This window comes from Gobio gobio, assembly GCF_949357685.1.
Source record: "Gobio gobio genome assembly, chromosome: 23".
NCBI lineage: Eukaryota > Metazoa > Chordata > Actinopteri > Cypriniformes > Gobionidae > Gobio > Gobio gobio.
Window position 1 is genome coordinate 42,068,856 of NC_137119.1, and position 27,867 is coordinate 42,096,722.

General features: G+C 37.8%; 2 protein-coding genes across 3 annotated transcripts in view; both read left to right on the top strand.

Moving 5' to 3' along the window:
• The first annotated feature begins 5,077 nt into the window (after nt 1-5,077).
• On the top strand, nt 5,078-11,022 carry LOC307119335 (uncharacterized protein). Its single transcript, XM_079805557.1, has 3 exons — nt 5,078-5,122; nt 5,248-5,312; nt 8,906-11,022. Exons 2-3 carry the CDS (start codon nt 5,296-5,298, stop codon nt 10,476-10,478), a joined length of 1,590 nt encoding a protein of 529 aa, XP_079661683.1. The 5' UTR covers nt 5,078-5,122; nt 5,248-5,295; the 3' UTR covers nt 10,479-11,022.
• A 548-nt stretch (nt 11,023-11,570) lies between these two features.
• Nucleotides 11,571-27,867, top strand: part of xylb (xylulokinase homolog (H. influenzae)) — a 71,086-nt gene continuing 54,789 nt past the window's right edge. The window contains exons 1-7 of one of the 2 annotated variants that reach the window (XM_079806379.1): nt 11,571-11,696; nt 16,963-17,045; nt 17,119-17,188; nt 17,283-17,363; nt 21,022-21,108; nt 25,638-25,766; nt 25,851-25,916. In XM_079806379.1, coding sequence (XP_079662505.1) covers nt 11,643-11,696; nt 16,963-17,045; nt 17,119-17,188; nt 17,283-17,363; nt 21,022-21,108; nt 25,638-25,766; nt 25,851-25,916 — 570 coding nt within the window. In that variant the 5' untranslated portion in view covers nt 11,571-11,642. Of the gene's footprint in view, nt 11,697-16,962; nt 17,046-17,118; nt 17,189-17,282; nt 17,364-21,021; nt 21,109-25,637; nt 25,767-25,850; nt 25,917-27,867 lie in introns of those variants that run through there. The other variant, XM_079806380.1, reaches the window with a different exon arrangement.

The following is a 27,867-nucleotide window of genomic DNA, read 5'->3' on the forward strand; positions in this document are numbered from 1 at the left end:
ATTTACACTTAGACAAGTTTGAATATTAAGATAAACTCTGTTCTTTACATGAAGATATCGTATGACTTCAGAAGACTTGGAATGCAACATGAGTTAATACTTTTATACTTTTTTGGGGGGTTTTTTGCAATAAAAACCTGTGTCTGTTCTTTTATTTGCATGTTATGTATTTTATATTGTTGAGAAGTGGGTAGGTTTAGGGTAGGAGTTGAGTTAGTTGCTCCAAAATATAAAAGTAGCCTATAAATATTCATAAAATCACGTCTACTTTTACAAATGCAAAGAATTAAATGCCTCTTGATCTGACGCATTGGGCAAACAACTGATATCAATGGAGTACCCTGCGTGCCAAAAATGGCGCTAAAGGGATACCCTGTGCATTAAAAAGTGACGACGAGGGGTCCTGATCATGCGTCAATATGTGACGAGTTGGGAGTGAGAATGTGTTGCAATTACAGGTCTATAGGACTTGATTCATACAAATTCCAATTGGGAACTCATGTTTACATTTGAAAGAGGTTTCAGTCTTGGTCTGGTATTTAATTATTATTGGTATTTAATGGATGTTGCAAGAGGGTCATGGGTAGGGTGACCAAATGTCCTGTTTTCCCAGGCCATGTCCAAGTCCTGTCCTGGCCCTAATATAAAAATGTTCTCTCCATACAGAGGGGGCATACTTTAAATGTATTGAAATTAATAAGGAATCTTTGAGTAAACTTTGAGAATCATTTGAGTATCTCATTGGGCCGAGTGTCCTGGTTTCGGTAATCAAAATATGGTCACCCTAGTCACGGGCGATTCTGTAACCAGATCAGCCCGTAATGATAGTATGTATCATATTTCCTTGAGGTCAGGTACACATCTCTTACTCTTTACTTCAGAGTATTGGATGTTATGTATTGATTATCTTTGAATTGATTATGTAATTGGCATGATACATTTACCTGACTAATAATAAATTGTTACAGTTGTTACAACTCTGGAATTATTAACTGTAGTAGATTATGTCCATAACACCGCAAATCTATGCTCAGGTTAGTAACGGACTAGAGCACAGTTTAGATGAAGCAGAGGGGCACACCTAACACATTGGCATTAGTTACGTATACTTAGACTGTAGAGGTTAGTAGATTAAATGGGTCTTCCGTTTAGAGCAACAAAAACTTGTTAGACCAATCTACAACTCCTGATTATTGTAATATTATTCTAATTACGTCTACGTGGGAAACCACTGCGTGATTATGTAAAGTTACCATTAGAGGAAGTTAAGTTGGTCACTTTCCTCTATGGTAATGGGCATGGCCTCTGGTTAGATATAGTCTTGCATTAATTAAGTGTAGGAATTATGGGCGCAGACGCAAATGAACATCCCCTTACAAAGCCCAATTCAACTCCAGACCCCAGGAAATCAACCATCTATCACCAGAGAGACGTAAGCTCCATTCTGCCTGGAGATACCACTTAATTACTTCATAGCCTATGAACTTTGACCAAAACTTAGGCAAAGAGAACAAAAGACTCAGTGTGATCACAAGACAAAGAAACAAACCAGACCGCGGTCTTCTCAATAACCGGTAAATGAACTCCACGTGACACAGCTAAAACTCCAAGCAAACTCACAGAAACTGTGTTGCATATGAAAGGCATCAAATCATTGATTATTGGACTTGCATTCAACTAGCCTTCGACGGCATAGTTTGTTAGTGTTTCTACAACCGATACACATGACCATTATGCATGTATATCACTCCCAATTCATGCAATTATGTAACTATTGAACAAGTGAACGAAAAAGCATCGTGCTTGGTATCTTTTCATTTGTTTGTGTATAATCCAACAGATGAGTTGAATGAAATCTTTGTAGAATGGGTCATGTTCTTATAGTAAGAAATTTGGTCTAAATTAACCCTCTGCTTAAGAGCAGGAAACTAAATGACCTCAGATAACCTCATTTTATGGGAGGGGTGGAGACACAGTCACCCCCGAACCAAGATGATCCCTAATGGGCTAGAACCCATCCAGGGGATGGGCTAATATTGGAGTTTTAATCTCAGAACACGAACAAAGAGTTCAGTTGAGTTCTGCCCAGTTGAGAGCTGTTCGCAGTGCAGTTCCAGAAGCCGTCCAAAGAGGAGATGATCAGACGATCGTGGCAGACCAAGATCAGAGAAAATGGGTTAAACAACAATTTCATTCGGGCCACCTGAATACTCTCCTCTCACTTTCCTTTCTTTTACTTAAGTTTATTCATTTTTACTGTTAAGTTTCACCGCAAAGTTTCTCAACGAGTCTCCAAAAGCGCGCTTCAACTTCAAACAACGCCCACAAGACTTCCATCCAGCTGCCAACACGCCACGTGATTGGCTTCCCAAGACGTCGATCAAAAGACATGACAAGACCCGGGAAATCAAATCAAAGACCCGGGAAAACCCCTCTCCAGCCAGGAAAAAGGGAATCCCCACTCAAAGACGACACAAGACACAAACGCAAGTAATACCTCCAGATTCTAACTGAACTGGTGCACTGAGATCAAATTTAATAACCTCGCCTAAGAAACGATAGGAGGGTAAATTAATGATCGATGGTTTCTTCAGGTCATGTGTCATAAATGCATTTATTGCTTGGGATTTCATAATTTCTCTCTCTTAAAACGTATTCTTTCCTCACTTTCTTCCTTTCTGCAACACGTGTGAATGTGCGAGTGTGTGTTTGTGTTAGATATTAGTTTTATGTGTTAGTAATCATTAAAAATTCCATTTGTATTCAAAGAGAACTGTTCTTGTGTTATGTGCTTACGAATTTAATGTCTTGAACTGCCGATATATGTTACCTGGCTGTTAAATAGTGTTTCACTATTGTTCGGATCAGGCACGTGCAGAGGGAGGGGCTTTGGGTGCTCGAGCCCCTGCCCTTTTTCAAAATGAATCAAAAGTGCCCCTCTCAGACAAATATCAATGATAATATCGTGGTCAATAAAACTAAATAAATGTGATTATTATAACATGACAATGTATACAATAGTAACGAACGGCTCAAAAGTCGGACAATTTCTGTTGAGGCGTTACCATAACGCGTTGCGTGCGTTTTGATTGACAGCTGATTTTCCACTGTTCGGAAACGGCTCTCGAGCCAAATATGGTCCTTTCAGAGAGTGTGTGGCCTTACGGGAAAAAAGTAAATAATCAGAGCTAATGTGTTGATTTAAGTACAAATCTATATATTATATATTTTAAAGTATTACACAATTCACCAATGCCCGTTTGTCATGTATATACACCAACCAATCGTGATCTGGCAAAGCAAGTTCAAATTCCATTGGGCGATGTGAAGTGGAGCTGTAATGTTCTGTTCTTATTTATAAATCGGTTGAAAATGACATGGACAGACGAACTAACGGTTGTGGAACAATTTCCTGCGGTTTGTCTCATTTTATGAATTCCATCACTGACTAAATGGATTTTAGCTGACAACAAACAAATCCCTGCACAAAACCACAGCAGCAGCAGCAAAAGTCGCATTAATGGTAAGTAGTGTTAATTTCACTTGTATTTATGTATATTGATACACCGTTTACTATTTCATGAAACTATCAAAGTTAATGAAGCCCAAGTGCCGCCGGCACCTACAGGCCTATTATGTGAAGTGTAGGCTGGCGAAATGGTGACGTGAAAGGACTTTATTATATTACCAGTTTTTAATATTATGCAGCATTATGATTTATGAAAGAAGTCTCTTATGTTCATCAAGCCTGCATGTATTTGTTTAAAAAACAGCAATATTGTGAAATATTATTAAAATAATGGTTTTCTATTTTTAAATAATTTAAAATATAATTTATTCCTGTGATCACAGCTGGATTTTCAGCATCATTACTCCACTCTTCAGTGTCACATGATCATTCAGAAATCATTCATGAGGATTTTATGTCAATGATGGAAACTGTGATACTCTTTTCAAGATTCTTTGATTAATAAAAAGTTAAAAAGAACATTGTAATAATATTTCACAATATTAGGCTACTGTTTCTGTATTTTTGATTAAATAAATGCAGGCTTGATGAGCATAAGGATATATATTGCCCCTTTTTTACATTTGAGCCCCTGCCCCTGAAGAACTCTCTGCACGGCCCTGGTTCGGATATTAATATCCGCTGCAGAGTTGATATTTACGGCACGTTCAAATGAACGCTGAACGAGTCATTCGCTTGGCCGTAAAATAGACTCTCTCAAAATTCCCTATGAATTCATGATTTGAGACAAATTTGAGCTAATTTGCTACACTCCATGTCATGGTTGCACTGATATGTTTGCAGTTTGCATTGTAGAAGAAAAAACAACAATACATTTCACTGTGTATGTGTGCGTGTCTGGTAACAATGGACAGAACTGAAACTGTTCAGTAGGCATGTGGGCTGTTCACTTTATCAGCATATCAGCTATAGAATCTTCTTTGTGGAAATTTTGTGTGGTGGAGTGTGTCACAATAATATGCCACATTTTCTCTTCAGCAAAAGCAAATGTGTTAGTGAAACTACCACTCTTGTCATCAATTATTGACCGTGAAACCTGCAGAAAAATCCCACCACTAATACACAGACCGACAGACAAGAGGAGTGATACAAACAGTGAAAATACCCAGTGGAGTTGGACTTAATGCCAAAACTCTTGAGTACAATCTTTTCATTAAAAAAGTCCCCGATATGTGATAAATAATAATATTTTGCATTAATCCTAAAACTTATGTTTCTCTGTTCTGTTTGTCCTGTCATTTACTGTTGTGCTGAAAAAAATAAAATAAAAGTAGTAATTGTTGTGACGCCCTATGGAACTGCACACCCCTAGAATCGTTCCCACATTTTATTGTCGGCTACTCCTGTATATGTGGATCATGTTGTGTAACACATTAGCTATGAATTCAATGTGGAAAATGCATGCTTGAAACCTCAACCTCTGAACATTTTCTAGAAAAGCTATAAATGAGAAAACGAATGATTTAAAGCTTTCTTGTAAAAAAAAATCTCACGTGATTTCAAAAGGGAGAGGGAGGGGGAGGTGTTGTCTCATGTTTAAATAACTGCAGATCTTCCTGTCTGAAAGAGTCAAGGAAGCACTGTTACAAACAGGTAATACTATAAATCAGTATGTATTGTTCTGACTACACGATTGTTCACTGTTTGAGTTATGTCTTTCTGTACTGATGCCTGTTGTGACAGATAAATATAATGTATAATGTATTTACTTTATTTAGCAACAAATTGTTTGGTAACCTGCGGGATTCTCGACTCCAGAAGCAGTCATGGCAGATTCTGAACTGTGAGTCACTGTCATTGTAGACTTGTTAATTCACCTTATTTTGCAATGTGGAAGTGAGCTATACATAATAATTAGAAGATGCAGTAAATGATACAACTATTTGCACTACAAAACTATGGAGGACCAAATTACTCAAAATTAAATAATTAAATAAATAATTATTTAAATAAAACAACAATTATATGTACCAGTTTATTCTGAAATAATTAAATAATTAATTAAATAAATAATTAATGCATTTCATAATTAACTTATTTAATTAAAAGCCCTTTTTCATAATAATATGCAGCATTTACGAATGACACCTATTTGAGGAATCATGCATTTCCAAAGCACGATTTGCCCAAATATTTTTTTCATAATAATAGAGGACATTTCACAAATGCCAATTAACAGGCAGTGGGCGGTGCTTGGCGCTGATTGGTTTGAAGTTGAAGAGTCAGGAACGCCGTTTCTGCTTCCGATCGTGCTTTGGAAATCCATGATTCGTCCAATAGGCGCCATTTGTAAATGCTGCATATTATTATGAGAAACGGCTTTTTGAAAAAGCACATTTAATAATGAAAATATTTATTTTTAAACATAATAGTGTGTGTGAGGAAGAGGTCATTGTGAAATATATTAAACAATAAATGCTGTGTTTTCATAATTTTACAAAATAAATACATTTATTTATTTAATAATTTAATTGATAATTAATTACATTAATTTGTTAATTATTAAATTAATTATTAAATTATTTCAAAATAAACTAGTACATTTAATTGTTGTTTTACTGAATTAATTATTTATTTAATTATTTCATTTTGAGTAATTTGGTCCTCCATACAAAGCAGTGTGTGTTAATAATTATGACAGTACATTAAAATAATATGATAAGAAATACAGCATTTGCAAATTTAAGCAATATAACCGGCTTTTTTGTATAGAGCTAAAAAATAACCTGACGTAGATGACACTACAGCCTCACACACTCAAGTTATGTGCTCTTATGTTAAAATTAAAAGGATGTTAGAACACATTTGACCAATTAACAATGATTTTTGTTGTTATTCAGAATTCTAAATATTAATGGAACAATGGTCAATGTGAGGCTAGGAGGTCGGCTTGACTCGACAAGATCTCTTTATTTTCCTTAAAGTCACAAAACAAAATGTGTGCACAGCACACCAACATGAACATAAAATAAAATCTCTCTTTCTCTTCGTTGGTTTCTTTTAGGCAGTTCCTCTCTGCTCGTACGAGTCCCAGTGGGTCCTCACTTCCTGGTGGCTTATATCCACAATTAACATTATTATTAAAATATAGTTGTAAAATATAATATAGTAAAATATAATTTTTGCACTATACTTTTTTTTTATATCCGTATCAGTTGGATAAATAAAATAATTAAATCAATTATAAGAAACATTTCTGCTACAAAACACAGATTGTTTTAAATATATATTGTTTATTAATATACAAATAAGAAATATTGGAGAGAATGTTTAAACATGAAACTAAACCGTCAGTAGGTGGCGCAGGTGACCGTCTTAATGATTGAGTCATTGAATCATTGATTCAAAGATTCGTTCAAACGGCCGATTCGTTCACAAATGAGGCAGTCAATGGATCTTTGATTCAACCGATTGGCTCGTTTACTTAGAAGGCGGGACATATTCATTTCTTTTTCTCATTTCCCTCAGCATCAGGCTTATCTTTATTAAACCACAATCACATTCAAAATAAGTCAAAAGGCTAAAATCAATACAATATAATTGAAACAGATAAAAGATAAAACTGACTGAATAAAAAAGAATTTCTAAAATGTAAGTAATTTTGAATAAAAGTGTTTGCCAAATGCATAAATGTAACTTGCATATACTACTACAGTCACTAACAGTCACTATGTTCTGTGTGCTCGTTTGTCTAGAAAAAATATCAGTTTGGCACATTTGGCCGCGTCATCCTCCAATGCCTTTCTTTTTTTAAACCTGTTTTTTTCAGCTCCCCCTGGCATCTTTTTACTATCCATTTATTCTTCCGCGATTAGCTTACTCTCCCCACAACATTAAATGACGGTTTTGTTTTGTTGTTTTTTTTTTTCTCAATGGCAACGACCTGAGTACACGCGACACGCTTGAGTTTAAAGAGAGAGCGCGCGCGCGCTCTGACAACAGAAAGCGGCACTTTTTAATGCACGGTCTGATGCGCTGATTTAAATTCAAATATAGTGTAATGTACTGTGTTGTTATATCAGTCACACAGTAACTTAACACATATAGACATACAGAGAAAAAGAAGAGAAAGCAGCCGAGTCTGCCGGCCCAATTTATGAGCGGACAGAGCGGCCCACCGGGAATTCTCCCGATTCTCCCGATGGCCACTCCGGGCTTGGTGGAGTCTATGCGATGGCGGACGTAGCTTTTAATAACTCTGCTAACAGTGCATACAGATACATACAGATTACGGTTAAAAACAATTAATTGGTTAACAGAAAGTTTCCGTACTATATACGGTGAATAACTGTAATAGATCTAACCTTACATTTCATTTAATTTTATAGTAAAATATCGTTAAATTTACAGTTTTTGGAAGTGAAAAAGAACGAGTCATTGTGTAATTTACAGTGAAAACCCGTAAATTGACATTCCCAGAATTCCCTTCGTGACACTTCGCATTTGATGTATTTTCATTGCAATAACTGTTTCTTTTTTGTTTTTTCTAATCAGTTATGTACATTATGGTTTTATGTTACATCTGATGTTGCTAAATTAATGTTTATTGCATTTTTTTTTACCATGATGGTGTTTAGTGTTTGTGTGAATGACACTGAGCACCTTCTATATATTAGTATTGTCCTCTTTAAAGCTGCTTGTGAGGAGCTTTGATTCATCACATCACTGTGATTGGTGGTTGTCAGTATATATCAAAGGTACATAACATATATTAGTATTTCAATAGGTGGGTAATTTAACATTATTTCAGTTAATGGAATATGTTTTTTTACCGTAAATTGTTTACAGTGTAAACATAATCATTACAATATAAACCTTTAAAATGATACGGTTTTGAACTGTAAAATAAAACATTTTTTAACCGTAATTATTACATTATAAACCTTTAAATTATATGGTGCTGTCCCTAAAAACCTAAAACGTTACTGCCGTATTTTTTATGGTAAAGTTCTGGCAACCACAGCTGCCGTTTTTTTACCGTAAATTTTACAGGGATTTTTTTTACAGTGTAGCGTGGTTTTGCGTTTTCATGTGGACAGAGATTTTTTTTTAAACCACGCTTGTGTGGACGCAATTGTTTTTAAAACGGAGGGAAACTCTTGTTATAAAAATACCCGTGGACGTGTGGACTAGGCCTAATTCACAATATTTCCAACCAAACACACAGTTGAACTCATAAGATGCATTCCAGTTGTATGTCATGTCTGAAATTCCAGAAATATACTTGTCTTTGAAAGCACAAAATTAATTTTAAGATTTATTCTGATGATGTAATTAATTTATTGATGTAATTAATATAATTATTACTATTTATTTATTTTTTACATCTCTAATTGTTTGTCATTGTGTTATGTTGTTTTCTGCTTTACATTACAGACAAAATATTGTCAGTTTAGGACCAAAATTGCACAAAACTGATGATATCATCAAGCAAAGTAGTGTAATTGAGGAGGGGACTCCAACCCGATACCATCTGAAGCTGAGGACAGAGTCTCATGATCAATCTGAACCATATAAAAAAAATACCTTCGGTGAGAAAGATGAAAACAAACCCCATAAAACCATTCTGATGGTGGGAGAAACAGGAACAGGAAAAACAACCCTGATCAACACAATGATCAACTACATGTTAGGAGTAAAGAGAGAAGACAAGGTTTGGTTTGAGATCACAGATGACCAGAGAGACCGAACATCAGCTCACACTCAGACCTCCAGCATCACTGTTTATGAGTTTTATCCACAAGAGAGTCCAATCCATCTAACAATCATCGACACACCAGGATATGGAAACACATGTGATATTCAGAAAGATAAAGAGATCGCTGAGAGTTTTCTCAGTTTAATTAAATCTGCAGAAGGGATTCATGAAGTAGACACAGTGTGTCTGGTGATTATGGCACATCAAAATCGACTCTCTGACAGACTCATATACATATTTGATGCTGTTCAGTCTTTATTTGGGAGAGATATTGCAGAAAATTTTGTCTTGCTCTTCACACACTCACTTGACGCTTTCCTTAAAAATGCCCTGACGGCTGTTAAAGAGGCTGATATCAAGTGTGCAGTGAATGAGCAGAATCAGCCGGTGTATTTCCTGTTTGACAACTGTCAGTCAGAACCTGCTGATGGAGATGAAGATGAAAAAGACCGTGAAAAGAGGCTGGATCAATCATGGAATCTCAGTTTTAGAGAAATTACAGGATTTTTCAAATTTCTTGACAAAATGAAACCAAAAACCCTGAAGATGACTCGAGATGTGTTGCAACAAAGTCAGCGGATGAAGGAAAACATCTCTAATCTACAGGCACATGTTGAAATGACTGAAGTAAAGCAAAATGAGCTGAAACAAGTTCAAGATCAGGGGGAACATGTCAAGAAGAATAAGAACTTTGAGTATGAAGTTGAAGTGCCCTACAAAGTAAAGGTTGATATTGACACTTCTATAGCCTATAAGGCCACATGCTGCAGCGTCTGTGAGGAGAACTGTCATTATCCAGGATGCTGGTGGGCCAAAGATCCCTCACGGTGCAGTGTGATGAAAGATGAACACTGCAGAGTGTGCACTAATAAATGCCACTACAGCAAACACGTCAAAGAAGCAAAAATATATGTAACAAAGACAAAGAAGGAGAAGAGGACAAATGACGATTTAAAAAAAATATATGATGACAAAATTAGCAAAGTTGTGTCTTTGGTCAAGAAGCTGGAACATGAATTGCGAGAATTAGAGGAAGAGAAAGTAAAGCTGGTGAATGAATCTTTTCACTGTGTGGAAACTCTAGAGATGATCGCACTCAACACTGTTTCTCTGAACACACTTCAGCACATTGATGATCTGATTGAGAAGCTGAAGGAAATAAATGAGCCCAAAAAAGCCGAAACACTGGAAAACATCAAGAAGACAGCAGGAGACAAACGTGGAGCTCTGGCATACACTGAAAAAAAATGATTATGGCCCGATTAAATTAAGCATAATTAATTTGTGCTCATTTAAATGATTTAAATTTAGTTTTTTTATTTTAATCTAAAAAAATGAATTGGTTTTATGGGAATTGCATGTGTTTTTGTTTAAATTGAGATAAAATAAATTGATTGCGACCACTTACGATAAAAAATTTTTTGTAAATTCAACAAATCATTTCTTTCAGTGTACATAAAATTATTTAAATGTTATTTTTGATTGCAAAATACAAATTCTGAGGACACTCATTGAGTTGGTTGTGAAAAGCATGTCTGGAAGCTCACCTGCACCAAACTAACATAAACCAGCATGCTGCCCTAAGCTGGTCTTCATAGAAAATTCAGAAACATGATCCTGAAAATGTTTCAACTGCTTCTTTAAACACTGCGTCTTTCAGTGTGATGTCAAATCTATATTATCATTGACTGTAATTTCAATATTTTTGTTAATATAAAGTTACAATGTGTTTTTCTCCTTTGTAAGTTGTTGTTTTTGAGTTGATAAATAAACAAATAAAAATATTTTAAAATGGTTATTGTAGTTTTTTAAATACAACATGACAGCAGCATAATGTAGACATTTTCTGCAATAGGATACTATTGAATATATAGCAAAAATATTGTAAAAGCATATATTTATGGCTGCTTTATTTCACACATACACTTAAATAACTGTTGTGTGAATAATATATCATTATTTTTACATGTGCATGTTTAATCTTCTTTTTCTCCTGTTTCTCCTGCAACTTCCATGAATTGTCTCAGACATTAATGACTAGTTCTGAACAATACGGAAAAAGATGAGCTGTTTTAAATGCATGTTTCTAAAGCGCACGACAATAATTAAACAACTGACATGGCTTTGGCTACAGGTTAAAGTTCATGAAGCTTTGCAAAACATGTTTATTTTTGGAGGTGCACTGTCCCTTTAAGTGTGCTGTACCTGTTCATATCACATGCTCACTTGGGTCATGAATATTAATTAGGATGCATGACGTTCGCAGATGTGGTTGGCGAGTGAACGCCGGAGCTCATGAATATTAAGTAGGGCACATGTCTGTCTCTCCAGGAAGTTTCTGTTAGCGTTCTCATTAATATTCATGAGGTAAGCCTCGCTACTGTAGCGTTCGATGGCAGGATGTTTGTGATCTGAATGGCTGAAGTAGCAGATTCGTGTTTTCTAGGGTTTGATTTCAGCACGCAACAGGTAGAAACACACACACAAACACACACACACACACACGCACACGCTTTTAATGAAGAGGGGTGTTTATAAACACAAATGTCAGTGTCTATATTGCATTGTAAGAGATGTTGTAACTTGTACTGGAGAAATAATTGCATGATGTTTTATGAGACAGTCATTTACGAAAAGCTGTGATGTATTTACCATGATATGTACGAGATACTTAAAGTTATTTTTAAAAGATACCACAGTAATACTATAGTACATATGCACAAAAAACATTAAAGTACCATTATTCGGTGTACTGTGATACTAGACACATTCAGACAATCATAATGAATATGCTTATAAAGAGCTTTAAATGCACATTTAGTTGTATTATCTGTGTGTAAGCAATGCACCAACACTGAGATTAATGGTCAGTCAGTGGCTCTTCAATGACCTTTGGTCTCTCTGAGTCTTTGGTTATATATTTGTGTTGACCCACTGATCAGGATGAGAGATCACCTAGTGATTTGACAACAAAAAGCATTAAAGGCACAATATGTAAGATTTTGGATTGAAATATCCAAAAACCACTAGAACAGTGTTATATATTTTGTTGACTTGTGTACATTATCCCAAATGTTTCCAACAATGTTTAAATCTAGAGAAATAAGCTATTTTAACCAGGTTGCATAAACCATTAAGACTAGTCTTACAAGTTAGACATACATTTTTTTCTTTAAGACTGTTCATAATTTTTTTTAAATCAGTTACATAAAAACATAGACTGGCCTAATTTGATACGAAAAGTAAGACTGAATGCCACTTGCCTAACTGCTAGTGGCTCATACTAGATCTTAAGGCACTGTCTTAACATAATGTCTTAGTTTATGCAACTGGCCCCAGGACTCGGACTGTGTGTGTGCGTCGCCCAGAGGTGGACAGTAACTAAGTACATTTACTTGAGTACTGTACTTAAGTAGACTTTTTGAGTATCTGTACTTTCCTTGAGTAGTATTTTTTCTGGAAACTTATGACTTTTACTTCACTACATTTGAAAGACAAATATCGTACTTTTCTATCAAGGCCCTCGAAGTAGAAAGTCGTAGCCGCTTTGAAAGACAGTGGACGATTTTTTTCTTTTTTCTTTTTGCAGACAGCCTATCAGTAATCACTCTTGTAGGATCACATGAAGTTCAATGATTTCCGAGTATTTTTTGAACACCAATCAATTGATGGCAAAATAGAAGGTGGCAGTTCCCAGACGCAATGCGTGCAATCATGGTCATACTGAGAAGTTAAAATTCAGAAGAGCAGACGTGGATAAGTCTGAAAAAGTGCGACGACACAAGAGTGCACACAGAAAGCTGCCTCTCAGACGCCAGACCACAAGTCTGAAGTTTAGTCTATTGAATCTACTAAAATCTTATTATAGTCAATTAAAACTAGACTAAAACTAAAATAATTCAGATGCCTAAAATTAGGGCTGGGAAAAAAATCGATTTGATTTAAAAATTGAGTTGGTAGGTCAAATCGATTCATATTTTCAAAAAGTCGATTTTTTTAGATTTTTTTTCTCCCCCTCTGCAGTACATACATTTTGCATTTGCCAAATCTTCCTTCAGGGTTTCCGTAGCACGCTCAACGGGCGGCGCAGCCCGGCAGCGCATGCATACACAAACAACATGGCAGAAACAGCCGGCGAAAGAGAGCAGCTCCTTCCAAAAAACATTTCTTCGACTTCAGTCGTGTGGAGTTGGTTTGGATTTACGGCATCTGATGAGGAACAGACAACACCTCGATGCAAACTATGTCTTAAGGCTGTTGTTGTTGCTGGCAGCAGTGCGACAAATCTGTTTCAGCATTTAAAGTGAGGAAATGCGGCTGAGTGGGAGAAGTGTTGCCTTCTACGAAAAGAAAACCACTCTAGTGGCATTAGCGCTAGCACCAACTCTTCAACAACCGAGCTTGCCTCAAGCCTGCTGTTATTGATAGTCTCATTTTCCTTGCAAAGAATGTTTAAAATGCAATTACATTTTTTATGGCGAATGGTGTTACTGTTTACATGTTCAATTCAACTAAGAGTTACCTCAGGATTTTTTGTTGTTTATTAGCTCAATCCAAATACAGTATAAATAATTTGAATGTTTAACAATCTTTGTTGCACACTGCACAGTAACTTTTCAGTTAGATAAAGGGTTTGCCTTTGCAATTTTATGTTGATGCACTTTAATTAAATATAATAAATATATATTTTTAAAATATATGTACATTTTGCAATTATTTTGTTTTAAATGGCGCGCGGGGGGAAAAAATCGAATCGAATCGTAAATCGAGTTTTTTATAAAAACATGCTAAAATGTGAGTTAGCATGCAAAAACGTAGTTGGGCTAATAATGTTAACTGAAGTCCTTTCAGAAATGTTTTTTACATAATCCTGTCAAATAAACACAATGTAGAAACCTTTCTTTTCTAGTATGATTGACTTTGATAAGAGCTTTGTAACTTTTTAACAAGTATTTAAATGAGTTCAAGGTATGCTAGCATGTCAGATGGAGCAGGACTGGCGTAAACCACCATGATGGAACAGCGTGCATTCATACAACAATGCAACAATAATAAAATAATGCGTTTACTTTTACTTTTGATACTTAAGTACTTTTAAAAGCAAGTACTTCTGTACTTTTACTTAAGTAAAAATCTTTACAACTTTCACTTATTATGGTTGGGTACCGTTCACATTTTAAATAGTACCGGTACCCAACGGTACCTTTTTTCGGTACTTTTGGGATGTTTACATAAATAACTGTAAAGAACCTGTAAGTCATTTATTAAAGTGTTATTGACACTATGCCAGTGCTGCCCTGGTAGTTGTCTGTCATTGTCTGTGATGTTTGATTACTGTAATATTTACTAGTAAATAGTAGGCTACTAGGTACACTGTAAAAAAAAAAAATCAGGTCTCCAATTGAACATTTTCTAGTGACTGATCACATCTAAATTTTTCAGTTGGCCAAATTGAATTTCTGTGATTTAAATTGCTTCAATTCACCAAAATTCAATTTGGCCAACTGAAAAATTTAGATGTGATCAGTCACTAGAATTTTTTTCTTAATTTAATTAATAAAAACAACCATATTATTATTTTTTCTTATTAATTTCATTTCTATGAAAAGATTTCCCACAAATTGTGTATTATGTATTTTCTGATAATCAAATGAAGACATAAAACATTAATTTAATTTATCTTTTAATTTAATTAAACTTTTTTTGTCAAACAAAGTGCTGCACTGCTAGGCTTTATATGGTTAAAATTAAAACATGAAGAGAAAATTGTAATTCATAAATAAATAAAAAAACAAAAAAAATAAAGTTTTGATAATTTATTATTATTACATTGAGACGTATCTAAATTCTACTGTACAATAATTTATATGTCAAGTTAGCCAAACTTTTATTTTGACGGGTTGCCGTGATTTTGAGTTTGTGTGTGTTTATGACATGACGGTCGTTTTTCTCTCAAATGAAACGATAAAATGCGTTCATGTCCTGATGGAAACATGCGACTGCGACGCGCGATTCTGAGTGAGTGTGTGTGTGAGGTAAACCCAGACTGTAAACCGTACGTCTACGCATTCATTCGCACAGAGACACGCATAATTCGTATTTTAATGGTCTTTTTGCGGTTTAATATTCACAGACACTCGTCTATATCACAATATGCGTTCTCAGGTACCGAAATTTGGTACCGATTGATTTAATGTGAATCGGTACTCTGTAGTACCGACGTAATTCGGTCGGTGCCCTAAAAAGTACAGAGTTCGGTACCCAACCCTACTTGCAATGGAGTAATATTTAACCAATAGTACTTTTACTCAAGTAATGGAGTTGTGTACTTTGTCCACCTCTGGCGTCGCCTATCAATGACATCATACCTGCGTTACCCTCCGGTTTAATTTAGTAGAAACCATAGAAACACCAAAGCCGCTTTAATATCTGATGTGTTTTATTAGACACTGTTTGGATCATTGATGGACAGAAACCGATCATTGTTCTCCAGCTCAACACAGTTAGTCTTATTGTGTAAATCTGGTGTTGTTGATTTACCGCACAGAGTATCATGTTTTACCGCCTAATATTGATCTCGCTCACTGCAGTGTGAACAAGTGTCTCATTATAACATCACTTTAACACACTCAAATGTGTGTAATATGATCAAACATCGCTGCGTTACCACACACACACACACACGAGCGGAAGCAGCAGAAGCGCTCGTCTGGCAGAATAAAAGCTCTGCCCAATCAAGCCGTCATCAAGCTACACCTTTGTTTTGAATAAGCGACCTCTAGTGGTGAAACATTACATATTGTGCCTTTAAATGATTAGTTCACTTCAAAATGACAATGTCCTGATATTTTCTTCACCCCATCTCATCCAAGATGTTCATGTCTGTCTTTCTTCAGTGGAATAGAAATTAAGTTTTTGAGGAAAACATTCCAGGATTTTTCTGCACATAATGGACTTCAATGGGAACCAACGGCTGAAGGTCCAAATCACTGCAGTTTCAGAGGAAGGGCTTCAGAGGCTCTGATCCCAGACGAGGAACAGGGTCTGATCTAGACAAACCATGAAATAAAAATGTATATACTTTTTAACCTCAAATGCACGACTTTAGTGTTGTGATTCTTCACGGCGTATGACATCATCACGTTGGAAAGGTCACGTGACGTAGGTGGAAGTACCGACCCAGTGTCGAAAAACTCCATCTCATGTTCTCTATAAAATTGCCAGACTTTAGTCTTTAGACAGATTTAGTCTTTAGATGTATACGTAGATGCCTCATTAGCAACTGCACGGATCAGTAGAATGAGGCATCTACTATCGATATATCTATAACCACGATCTAGTTTGACCTCACTTGCCGGAAGTTATGGCGGAGCTCAGAGATGATCACGCTCGTCTGATAAGAGGTAAAATAATATCATAAATACTGCTGGGTTTCTCTCAGAAGCTGATGGTTTGTCTAGATAAGACCCTTATTCATCATCTGGTGTCGTTTAAAGCTGCACTGAAACTGTCATTTGAACCGTTTGGGTCCCATTGAAGTCCATTATATGGAGAAAAACCCTGGACTGTTTTCATCCAAAACCTTAATTTCTTTTCGACTGCAGAAAGAAACACATGGACATCTTGGATGACATGGGGGTGAGGAAATGATCAGCAAACGTTTATTTAAAAGTGAACTAATCCTTTAATAACCTCATAGCTTGACTCTGACCATGTCCTGATTTGACTGTTGAAGCTGAAAGTGGTGGCTATAGATGGAGCGCTGGAGGTTGTCCACCAGAGCAGTGTCCAGTTCGACCGCGAGCTGCCGGAGTTCAGGTACACACACACTCTTCCAGCAGCCCAGGGGTTTTCCTCCAGGGTTTCCTGATTTCTCCCTGTGTGTGTGCAGGACTCATGGAGGAGTTCACATCCAGCCAGACCAGCTGACGGTCACGTCTCCAGCGCTCATGTGGGTGAAGGTAAAGCGGCCGATCCTTTAACTCAGATCATGCAGAGTGTGTGTGTGCTGGACACTGATCGATCTGTTGTTGTGTTTGTGCCGTCGGACGGAAGGCGCTTGACGTCCTCCTGGAGAAGATGAGGAGCGCTGGGTTTGACTTCTCCCGGGTGAAGGCCATCTCAGGCAGCGGACAGGTCACTCTCATCATTCATTATGCTGGCAAATATGCTTGATATTCAGAGCTGATGTGGGGGAATGCAAGAGATTCTCTGTTGTTAAATCTGGGGAAATGTGCAGATTAGAGCTGTGGCTCCTCGTCTAGTGTTTGATGTCTGACAGCATAAATCACATATAATCTGAGCATTTATTAAACACTGATGTGCTGAACTGGGATTGACAGACACATTCTTAGTGCTGGAAAAAAACAGAAACAAAACATGCATATTAAAAAAATAGGTACAAATAGCTTTAGCTCTTTAGAGAAATAGCTTTTACAAATTATACTTATTTATAAGTATCTATGCATCATCCATCCATTGTTCTGTCTATCATTCCTTCCTTCATTCCATCCATCCATCCATCCATCCATCCATCCATCCATCCATCGTTTTGTCTATCGTTCCATCCATCATTCCATCCATCCTTCCATCCATCTATCCGTCATTCTATCTATCGTTCTATCATCCATCCATCGTTCTGTCTGTCATTCCATCCATCCATCCATTGTTCTATCTATCGTTCTTTCATCTATTGTTGCATCCATCCATCGTTCTGTCTGTCATTCCATCCATCCTTCCATCCATCTATCCATCATTCTATCTATCGTTCTATCATCCATCCATCGTTCTGTCTGTCATTCCATCCATCCATCCATCGTTCTTTCATTTATTGTTGCATCATCCATCGTTTTGTCTATCGTTCCATCCATCATTCCATCTATCTATCCGTCATTCTATCTATCATTCTATCATCAATCCATCGTTTTGTCTATCGTTCCATCCATCATTCCATCTATCGTTCCATCCATCATTCCATCCATCCATCCGTCATTCTATCTATCGTTCCATCCATCCATCGTTCTGTCTGTCATTCCATCCATCGTTCTATCTATCGTTCTTTCATCTATTGTTGCATCCATCCATCGTTCTGTCTATCATTCCATCCATCCTTCCATCCATCTATCCGTCATTCTATCTATCTATCGTTCTATCATCCATCCATCGTTCTGTCTGTCATTCCATCCATCCATCCTTCCATCCATCCATCCATCCATCCATCCATCCGTCTTTCTATCTATCGTTCTATCATCCATCGTTCCATCCATCCATCGTTCTATCTATCATTCCATCCATCCATCCATCGTTCTATCTATCATTCCATCCTTCCATCCATCATTCTATCTATCATTCTATTACCATCGTTCCATTCATCCATCGTTCTATCTATCATTCCATTCATCATTCTATTTATCATTCTATTACCATCGTTCCATCCATCCATCGTTCTATCTATCATTCCATTCATCATTCTATCTATCATTCCATCCATCGTTCTATCTATCGTTCTATCATTCATCGTTCCATCCATCCATCGTTCTATCTATCGTTCTATCATTCATCGTTCCATCCATCCATCGTTCTATCTATCGTTCTATCATTCATCGTTCCATCCATCCATCGTTCTATCTATCGTTCTATCATTCATCGTTCCATCCATTCATCGTTCTGTCTATCGTTTTATCATCCATCCTTCCATCCATCCATCATTCTATCTATCGTTCTATTACCATCGTTCCAACCATCCATCGTTCTATCTATCATTCCATCCATTATTCTATCTATCGTTCTATTACCATCGTTCCATCCATCCATCGTTCTATCTATCATTCCATTCATCGTTCTATCTATCATTCCATCCATCGTTCTATCTATCGTTCTATCATTCATCGTTCCATCCATTCATCGTTCTATCTATCATTCCATCCATCGTTCTATCTATCGTTCTATCATTCATCGTTCCATCCATTCATCGTTCTATCTATCATTCCATCCATCGTTCTATCTATCGTTCTATCATTCATCGTTCCATCCATTCATCGTTCTATCTATCATTCCATCCTTCCATCCATCCATCATTCTGTCTATCGTTCTATCATTCATCGTTCCATCCATTCATCGTTCTATCTATCATTCCATCCTTCCATCCATCCATCATTCTGTCTATCGTTCTATCATTCATCGTTCCATCCATTCATCGTTCTATCTATCATTCCATCCTTCCATCCATCCATCATTCTGTCTATCGTTCTATCATTCATCGTTCCATCCATTCATCGTTCTATCTATCATTCCATCCTTCCATCCATCCATCATTCTGTCTATCGTTCTATCATTCCATCCTTCCATCCATCCATCATTCTGTCTATCGTTCTATCATCCATCCTTCCATCCATCCATCATTCTGTCTATCGTTCTATCATCCATCCTTCCATCCATCCATCATTCTGTCTATCGTTCTATCATCCATCCTTCCATCCATCCATCATTCTGTCTATCGTTCTATCATCCATCCTTCCATCCATCCATCATTCTGTCTATCGTTCTATCATCCATCCTTCCATCCATCCATCATTCTGTCTATCGTTCTATCATCCATCCTTCCATCCATCCATCATTCTGTCTATCGTTCTATCATCCATCCTTCCATCCATCCATCATTCTGTCTATCGTTCTATCATCCATCCTTCCATCCATCCATCATTCTGTCTATCGTTCTATCATCCATCCTTCCATCCATCCATCATTCTGTCTATCGTTCTATCATCCATCCTTCCATCCATCCATCATTCTGTCTATCGTTCTATCATCCATCCTTCCATCCATCCATCATTCTGTCTATCGTTCTATCATCCATCCTTCCATCCATCCATCATTCTGTCTATCGTTCTATCATCCATCCTTCCATCCATCCATCATTCTGTCTATCGTTCTATCATCCATCCTTCCATCCATCCATCATTCTGTCTATCGTTCTATCATCCATCCTTCCATCCATCCATCATTCTGTCTATCGTTCTATCATCCATCCTTCCATCCATCCATCATTCTGTCTATCGTTCTATCATCCATCCTTCCATCCATCCATCATTCTCTCTATCGTTCTATCATCCATCCTTCATCCATCCATCATTCTCTCTATCGTTCTATCATCCATCCTTCATCCATCCATCATTCTCTCTATCGTTCTATCATCCATCCTTCATCCATCCATCATTCTGTCTATCATTTTATCCATCTATCATTCCATTCATCCATCCGTCCATTCATCCATCCATTTATCATTTTATCCATCCATCGTTCCATCCATCCATCGTTCTGTCTATCATTATAGCCATTCGTCCATAAGTCATTCCATCTGTGTGTATATATATATGTATGTATATAAAAAAAGTGTAATGTTTTATTTTTTTATTGTAATGCATAATTTCATATTGAATCTCCAAATGACTGCAGAAAGGCATAAATATGGTGTTATAAATATGTTAAGTGATTATAGTCATAATTCAACACTACAGTATAACTGAAAGCCATCATTTCTAACATTTAATAGGCTTTAAAAAATATTGCAACTTTTCATTTGAGTGAATTTAAAACAATCTTCACATAAACTGTTATAATAAATGTCACATTTAGTTATTGTTTTTATTGTTTTCGTGATCATATGCAGTAACGCTAAAAACGGATGCTAATTGAATTGCGTTAAATATTTTTAACCAATATAATTGTGCATTTGTGTTGATGCAGATTGAGCTCAGGCCAGGATTTCACAGCATGTTTGTCATCTGTGTTTCAGCAACATGGCAGTGTGTTCTGGAGGAAGGGCGCGAGACGAACCCTCAATCATCTGGACCCGCGATCATCTCTACATGACCTTTTACAGGTGATGACCACATCTGGACATGAATACAGCTGTTCTCATTCATCTGAAGCGCTCAGTGCTCACTGCACTAATGCCACACACACTGTTTGTCTGGGGCATTAATGAGGAATACTTCACCTGATGAATGACGACAAGAGCTTTCAGAGATTAAAACACACACAATACACACAAATGACCCTTAAGTTGTGCTAGTGTAAGTGTGTGTTGTGAGTGGTCAGTGTGTTGTGTGTGCTGTAGGACGGTTACAAGTGTGTGTTGTGAGTGGTCAGTGTGTTGTGTGTGTGCTGTAGTACAGTTATAAGTGTGTGTTGTGTGTGTGCTGTAGGACGGTTATAAGTGTGTGTTGTGAGTGGTCAGTGTGTTGTGTGTGCTGTAGGACAGTTATAAGTGTGTGTTGTGAGTGGTCAGTGTGTTGTGTGTGTGCTGTAGTACAGTTATAAGTGTGTGTTGTGTGTGTGCTGTAGGACGGTTATAAGTGTGTGTTGTGAGTGGTCAGTGTGTTGTGTGTGCTGTCGGACAGTTATAAGTGTGTGTTGTGTGTCTGCTGTAGGACGGTTATAAGTGTGTGTTGTGAGTGGTCAGTGTGTTGTGTGTGCTGTAGGACAGTTATAAGTGTGTGTTGTGAGTGGTCAGTGTGTTGTGTGTGCTGTAGGACAGTTATAAGTGTGTGTTGTGAGTGGTCAGTGTGTTGTGTGTCTGCTGTCGGACAGTTATAAGTGTGTGTTGTGTGTGTGCTGTAGGACGGTTATAAGTGTGTGTTGTGAGTGGTCAGTGTGTTGTGTGTGCTGTAGGACAGTTATAAGTGTGTGTTGTGAGTGGTCAGTGTGTTGTGTGTGCTGTCGGACAGTTATAAGTGTGTGTTGTGTGTGTGCTGTAGGACGGTTATAAGTGTGTGTTGTGAGTGGTCAGTGTGTTGTGTCTGCTGTAGGACAGTTATAAGTGTGTGTTGTGAGTGGTCAGTGTGTTGTGTGTCTGCTGTAGGACAGTTATAAGTGTGTGTTGTGAGTGGTCAGTGTGTTGTGTGTGCTGTCGGACAGTTATAAGTGTGTGTTGTGAGTGGTCAGTGTGTTGTGTGTGCTGTAGGACGGTTATAAGTGTGTGTTGTGAGTGGTCAGTGTGTTGTGTGTCTGCTGTAGGACAGTTATAAGTGTGTGTTGTGAGTGGTCAGTGTGTTGTGTGTGCTGTAGGACAGTTATGAGTGTGTGTTGTGAGTGGTCAGTGTGTTGTGTGTGCTGTAGGACAGTTATAAGTGTGTGTTGTGAGTGGTCAGTGTGTTGTGTCTGCTGTCGGACAGTTATAAGTGTGTGTTGTGAGTGGTCAGTGTGTTGTGTCTGCTGTAGGACAGTTATAAGTGTGTGTTGTGAGTGGTCAGTGTGTTGTGTCTGCTGTCGGACAGTTATAAGTGTGTGTTGTGAGTGGTCAGTGTGTTGTGTCTGCTGTAGGACAGTTATAAGTGTGTGTTGTGAGTGGTCAGTGTGTTGTGTCTGCTGTCGGACAGTTATAAGTGTGTGTTGTGAGTGGTCAGTGTGTTGTGTCTGCTGTAGGACAGTTATAAGTGTGTGTTGTGTCTGCTGTAGGACGGTTATAAGTGTGTGTTGTGAGTGGTCAGTGTGTTGTGTCTGCTGTCGGACAGTTATAAGTGTGTGTTGTGAGTGGTCAGTGTGTTGTGTCTGCTGTCGGACAGTTATAAGTGTGTGTTGTGAGTGGTCAGTGTGTTGTGTGTGCTGTAGGACAGTTATAAGTGTGTGTTGTGAGTGGTCAGTGTGTTGTGTCTGCTGTCGGACAGTTATAAGTGTGTGTTGTGAGTGGTCAGTGTGTTGTGTCTGCTGTAGGACAGTTATAAGTGTGTGTTGTGAGTGGTCAGTGTGTTGTGTCTGCTGTCGGACAGTTATAAGTGTGTGTTGTGAGTGGTCAGTGTGTTGTGTCTGCTGTCGGACAGTTATAAGTGTGTGTTGTGAGTGGTCAGTGTGTTGTGTGTGCTGTAGGACAGTTATAAGTGTGTGTTGTGAGTGGTCAGTGTGTTGTGTGTGCTGTAGGACAGTTATAAGTGTGTGTTGTGAGTGGTCAGTGTGTTGTGTGTGTGCTGTAGGACAGTTATAAGTGTGTGTTGTGAGTGGTCAGTGTGTTGTGTGTCTGCTGTAGGACAGTTATAAGTGTGTGTTGTGAGTGGTCAGTGTGTTGTGTGTGCTGTAGGACAGTTATAAGTGTGTGTTTTGAGTGGTCAGTGTGTTGTGTGTGTGCTGTAGGACAGTTATAAGTGTGTGTTGTGAGTGGTCAGTGTGTTGTGTGTCTGCTGTAGGACAGTTATAAGTGTGTGTTGTGAGTGGTCAGTGTGTTGTGTGTGCTGTAGGTCAGTTATAAGTGTGTGTTGTGAGTGGTCAGTGTGTTGTGTGTCTGCTGTAGGACAGTTATAAGTGTGTGTTGTGAGTGGTCAGTGTGTTGTGTCTGCTGTAGGACAGTTATAAGTGTGTGTTGTGAGTGGTCAGTGTGTTGTGTCTGCTGTAGGACAGTTATAAGTGTGTGTTGTGAGTGGTCAGTGTGTTGTGTGTGCTGTCGGACAGTTATAAGTGTGTGTTGTGAGTGGTCAGTGTGTTGTGTGTGCTGTAGGTCAGTTATAAGTGTGTGTTGTGAGTGGTCAGTGTGTTGTGTCTGCTGTAGGACAGTTATAAGTGTGTGTTGTGAGTGGTCAGTGTGTTGTGTGTGCTGTCGGACAGTTATAAGTGTGTGTTGTGAGTGGTCAGTGTGTTGTGTGTCTGCTGTAGGACAGTTATAAGTGTGTGTTGTGAGTGGTCAGTGTGTTGTGTGTGCTGTAGGACAGTTATAAGTGTGTGTTGTGAGTGGTCAGTGTGTTGTGTGTGTGCTGTAGGACAGTTATAAGTGTGTGTTGTGAGTGGTCAGTGTGTTGTGTGTCTGCTGTAGGACAGTTATAAGTGTGTGTTGTGAGTGGTCAGTGTGTTGTGTGTGCTGTCGGACAGTTATAAGTGTGTGTTGTGAGTGGTCAGTGTGTTGTGTGTGTGCTGTAGGACAGTTATAAGTGTGTGTTGTGAGTGGTCAGTGTGTTGTGTGTCTGCTGTAGGACAGTTATAAGTGTGTGTTGTGAGTGGTCAGTGTGTTGTGTGTGTGCTGTAGGACGGTTATAAGTGTGTGTTGTGAGTGGTCAGTGTGTTGTGTGTGCTGTAGGACGGTTATAAGTGTGTGTTGTGAGTGGTCAGTGTGTTGTGTGTGTGCTGTAGGACGGTTGTGAGTGGTCAGTGTGTTGTGTGTCTGCTGTAGGACAGTTATAAGTGTGTGTTGTGAGTGGTCAGTGTGTTGTGTGTGCTGTAGGACGGTTATAAGTGTGTGTTGTGAGTGGTCAGTGTGTTGTGTCTGCTGTAGGACGGTTATAAGTGTGTGTTGTGAGTGGTCAGTGTGTTGTGTGTGTGCTGTAGGACAGTTATAAGTGTGTGTTGTGAGTGGTCAGTGTGTTGTGTGTGTGTGCTGTAGGACGGTTATAAGTGTGTGTTGTGAGTGGTCAGTGTGTTGTGTCTGCTGTAGGACGGTTATAAGTGTGTGTTGTGAGTGGTCAGTGTGTTGTGTGTGCTGTAGGACGGTTATAAGTGTGTGTTGTGAGTGGTCAGTGTGTTGTGTCTGCTGTAGGACAGTTATAAGTGTGTGTTGTGAGTGGTCAGTGTGTTGTGTGTGTGCGTGCTGTAGGACAGTTATAAGTGTGTGTTGTGAGTGGTCAGTGTGTTGTGTGTGTTGTAGGACAGTTATAAGTGTGTGTTGTGAGTGGTCAGTGTGTTGTGTGTGTTGTAGGACAGTTATAAGTGTGTGTTGTGAGTGGTCAGTGTGTTGTGTCTGCTGTAGGACAGTTATAAGTGTGTGTTGTGAGTGGTCAGTGTGTTGTGTGTGTTGTAGGACAGTTATAAGTGTGTGTTGTGAGTGGTCAGTGTGTTGTGTGTGCTGTAGGACGGTTATAAGTGTGTGTTGTGAGTGGTCAGTGTGTTGTGTGTGTGCTGTAGGACAGTTATAAGTGTGTGTTGTGAGTGGTCAGTGTGTTGTGTGTGTGCTGTAGGACAGTTATAAGTGTGTGTTGTGAGTGGTCAGTGTGTTGTGTGTGTGCTGTAGGACAGTTATAAGTGTGTGTTGTGAGTGGTCAGTGTGTTGTGTTTGTGCTGTAGGACGGTTATAAGTGTGTGTTGTGAGTGGTCAGTGTGTTGTGTGTGTGCTGTAGGACAGTTATAAGTGTGTGTTGTGAGTGGTCAGTGTGTTGTGTCTGCTGTAGGACGGTTATAAGTGTGTGTTGTGAGTGGTCAGTGTGTTGTGTGTGTGCTGTAGGACGGTTATAAGTGTGTGTTGTGAGTGGTCAGTGTGTTGTGTGTGTGCTGTAGGACAGTTATAAGTGTGTGTTGTGAGTGGTCAGTGTGTTGTGTGTGTGCTGTAGGACAGTTATAAGTGTGTGTTGTGAGTGGTCAGTGTGTTGTGTGTGTGCTGTAGGACAGTTATAAGTGTGTGTTGTGAGTGGTCAGTGTGTTGTGTGTGTGTTGTAGGATGGTTTTGCGGTGCAGGATTGTCCGGTGTGGATGGACTCCAGTACGTCAGGTCAGTGTCGGGATCTGGAGGCGGCTGTAGGAGGAGCTCAGAGTCTGGCTGACATCACCGGATCACGAGCCTATGAGGTGCCTTTATCCCTGACCCCTGTGTTATTTATATGATCTATTATTAAAATTAATAACTTGACATTTTCTGTGTTTGTCAAACAGCGCTTCACTGGAAATCAGATTGCAAAGATTTATCGCCTGAAGCCGAATGAATTCAGTGAGTCGGAGGTAAAACTCACTGTACACACACACACACACACACACACACACACACACACACACGTCTGATCAATAAAACACTCTCTAATGATATATAAAGCTGAACATAAAAAGCCCTTAAGTTTGTTTATTTATCCCAAATGTATGTGTCAGTAGGAAATAAGTCAACATATGAAAGAAACTTTGTGTGTGTGTGTGTGTGTGTGTGTGTGTGTGTGTGTGTGTGTGTGTGTGTGTGTGTGTGTGTGTGTGTGTGTGTGTGTGTGTGTGTGTGTGTGTGTGTGTGTGTGTGTGTGTGTGTGTGTGTGTGTGTGTGTGTGTGTGTGTGTGTGTGTGTGTGTGTGTGTTTTTATAAAAACTATTATTTATATTTATTTATTAATAATTATAATACTTAAAATATTTATTAATAATTATAATACCATTTAAAGTAATTGTTTTTTATAAAACGGTTATTTTTAATATCTAAAAACATTTTAGTTAATTATGTACATTTATTAGCAATAAATGAATAAATATTCCTCCTGAGATATATATATATACACACACACATAATATTTTGTGTATGTAATTATATATAGAATTTATGCAAATTAAAATATATTTTATATTATTATATCTTATAAAAAATGTATTATCAAAATTAAATAATTGTTAATTATTATAGAATGTAGTTATTTTGTTGATAAAATATATTTTTATATGTAAAAATGCATTTTTAATTATATACTAGCTATTAAAACACATTTTTTTTCAGTAATAATTACATATTCCCCATGATTGATGTGTGTGCATTTGTGTGTTTGTATGTAAATTACAATATATGTTTTGTAAAATTTATATTTTTATAATGATTTTATCAATAATTAACTATTCATAATTATTGTATTATTAAAATATATTTTCTATGATCATATCTTATATAAAGTGTATTTTTATCAAAATAAAATAATTATTAATTATTATAGAATTGAACCTTTTTTAATATATTTTTTTATTTACTTAAATATTTATTTTATATAAATATATACATTTTTATATAAATTTTAAATATATATATATACATTTTACTTAAAGGGGTGGTAAAACACATTCTTTTGAAGGCTTGACTGTGTTTGTGGGGTGCACTGTAACATGTGTTCATGCTTCGTTAAAAAAAAAATTGCCTTATTTTTCATATATTTGACCTTTATTCTACACTGCTCTGTCCCTCCTTGTAAAACGGTCTGATGCTTTCCGGGTTGTATGAAGCCAGTCCCTCAAAAATACGCGATGGGCTCTGATTGGTCAGCTGGCCCAGTGTGTTGTGATTCGCTAAACGCAGTGCACGTCGGAAACGTCACGCCCCTTACCGCCCGAATCAGACCCAGAACATTTGAGTGAAGATGATCGAGCAGAACCTGTTCAGTCCTCAAGAGTAAAGACTGCGGATCTATAGTGATCGCTACTGAATGGCACTTTAACTTCTGTATTTTTAGAACGATTATAGCCAAATATCTGTCGCAAGAACTAACCCAAAACAAACACTAAGCACTGGCTTTAACTAGTAAGTTATAGGGATGGGCATTTTTGTCAATTTCTCATTTCGATCATCGATAGGTCTCAAAAACGAGTACTCGAGTAATTGGGGGCGGGGCATGTGCAGGGGGCGGGGCATGTCCGTCATTGAAATTGAAATAATGAAAATACTGTTATGAAACAAATACAACAAATACGGTTGTTGACAAATACAAACGTGACATGAAAACGGGTATATGAAAACATGAACATATAAAACAAAAAATAACTGCTAGATTATGAAGCATAAATGTCTTTGAAAAAGAAACATCTTTATAAAATGACCGTCTCAAATAACCAAGTCAGTAATATCGAGCATTGCCTTTGAGCTGAAACTGTGAAATAACACCAGCCTGCAGAGCTTGCTAGCTGGTTAAACTCAACCAAACGCACCCTATATCAA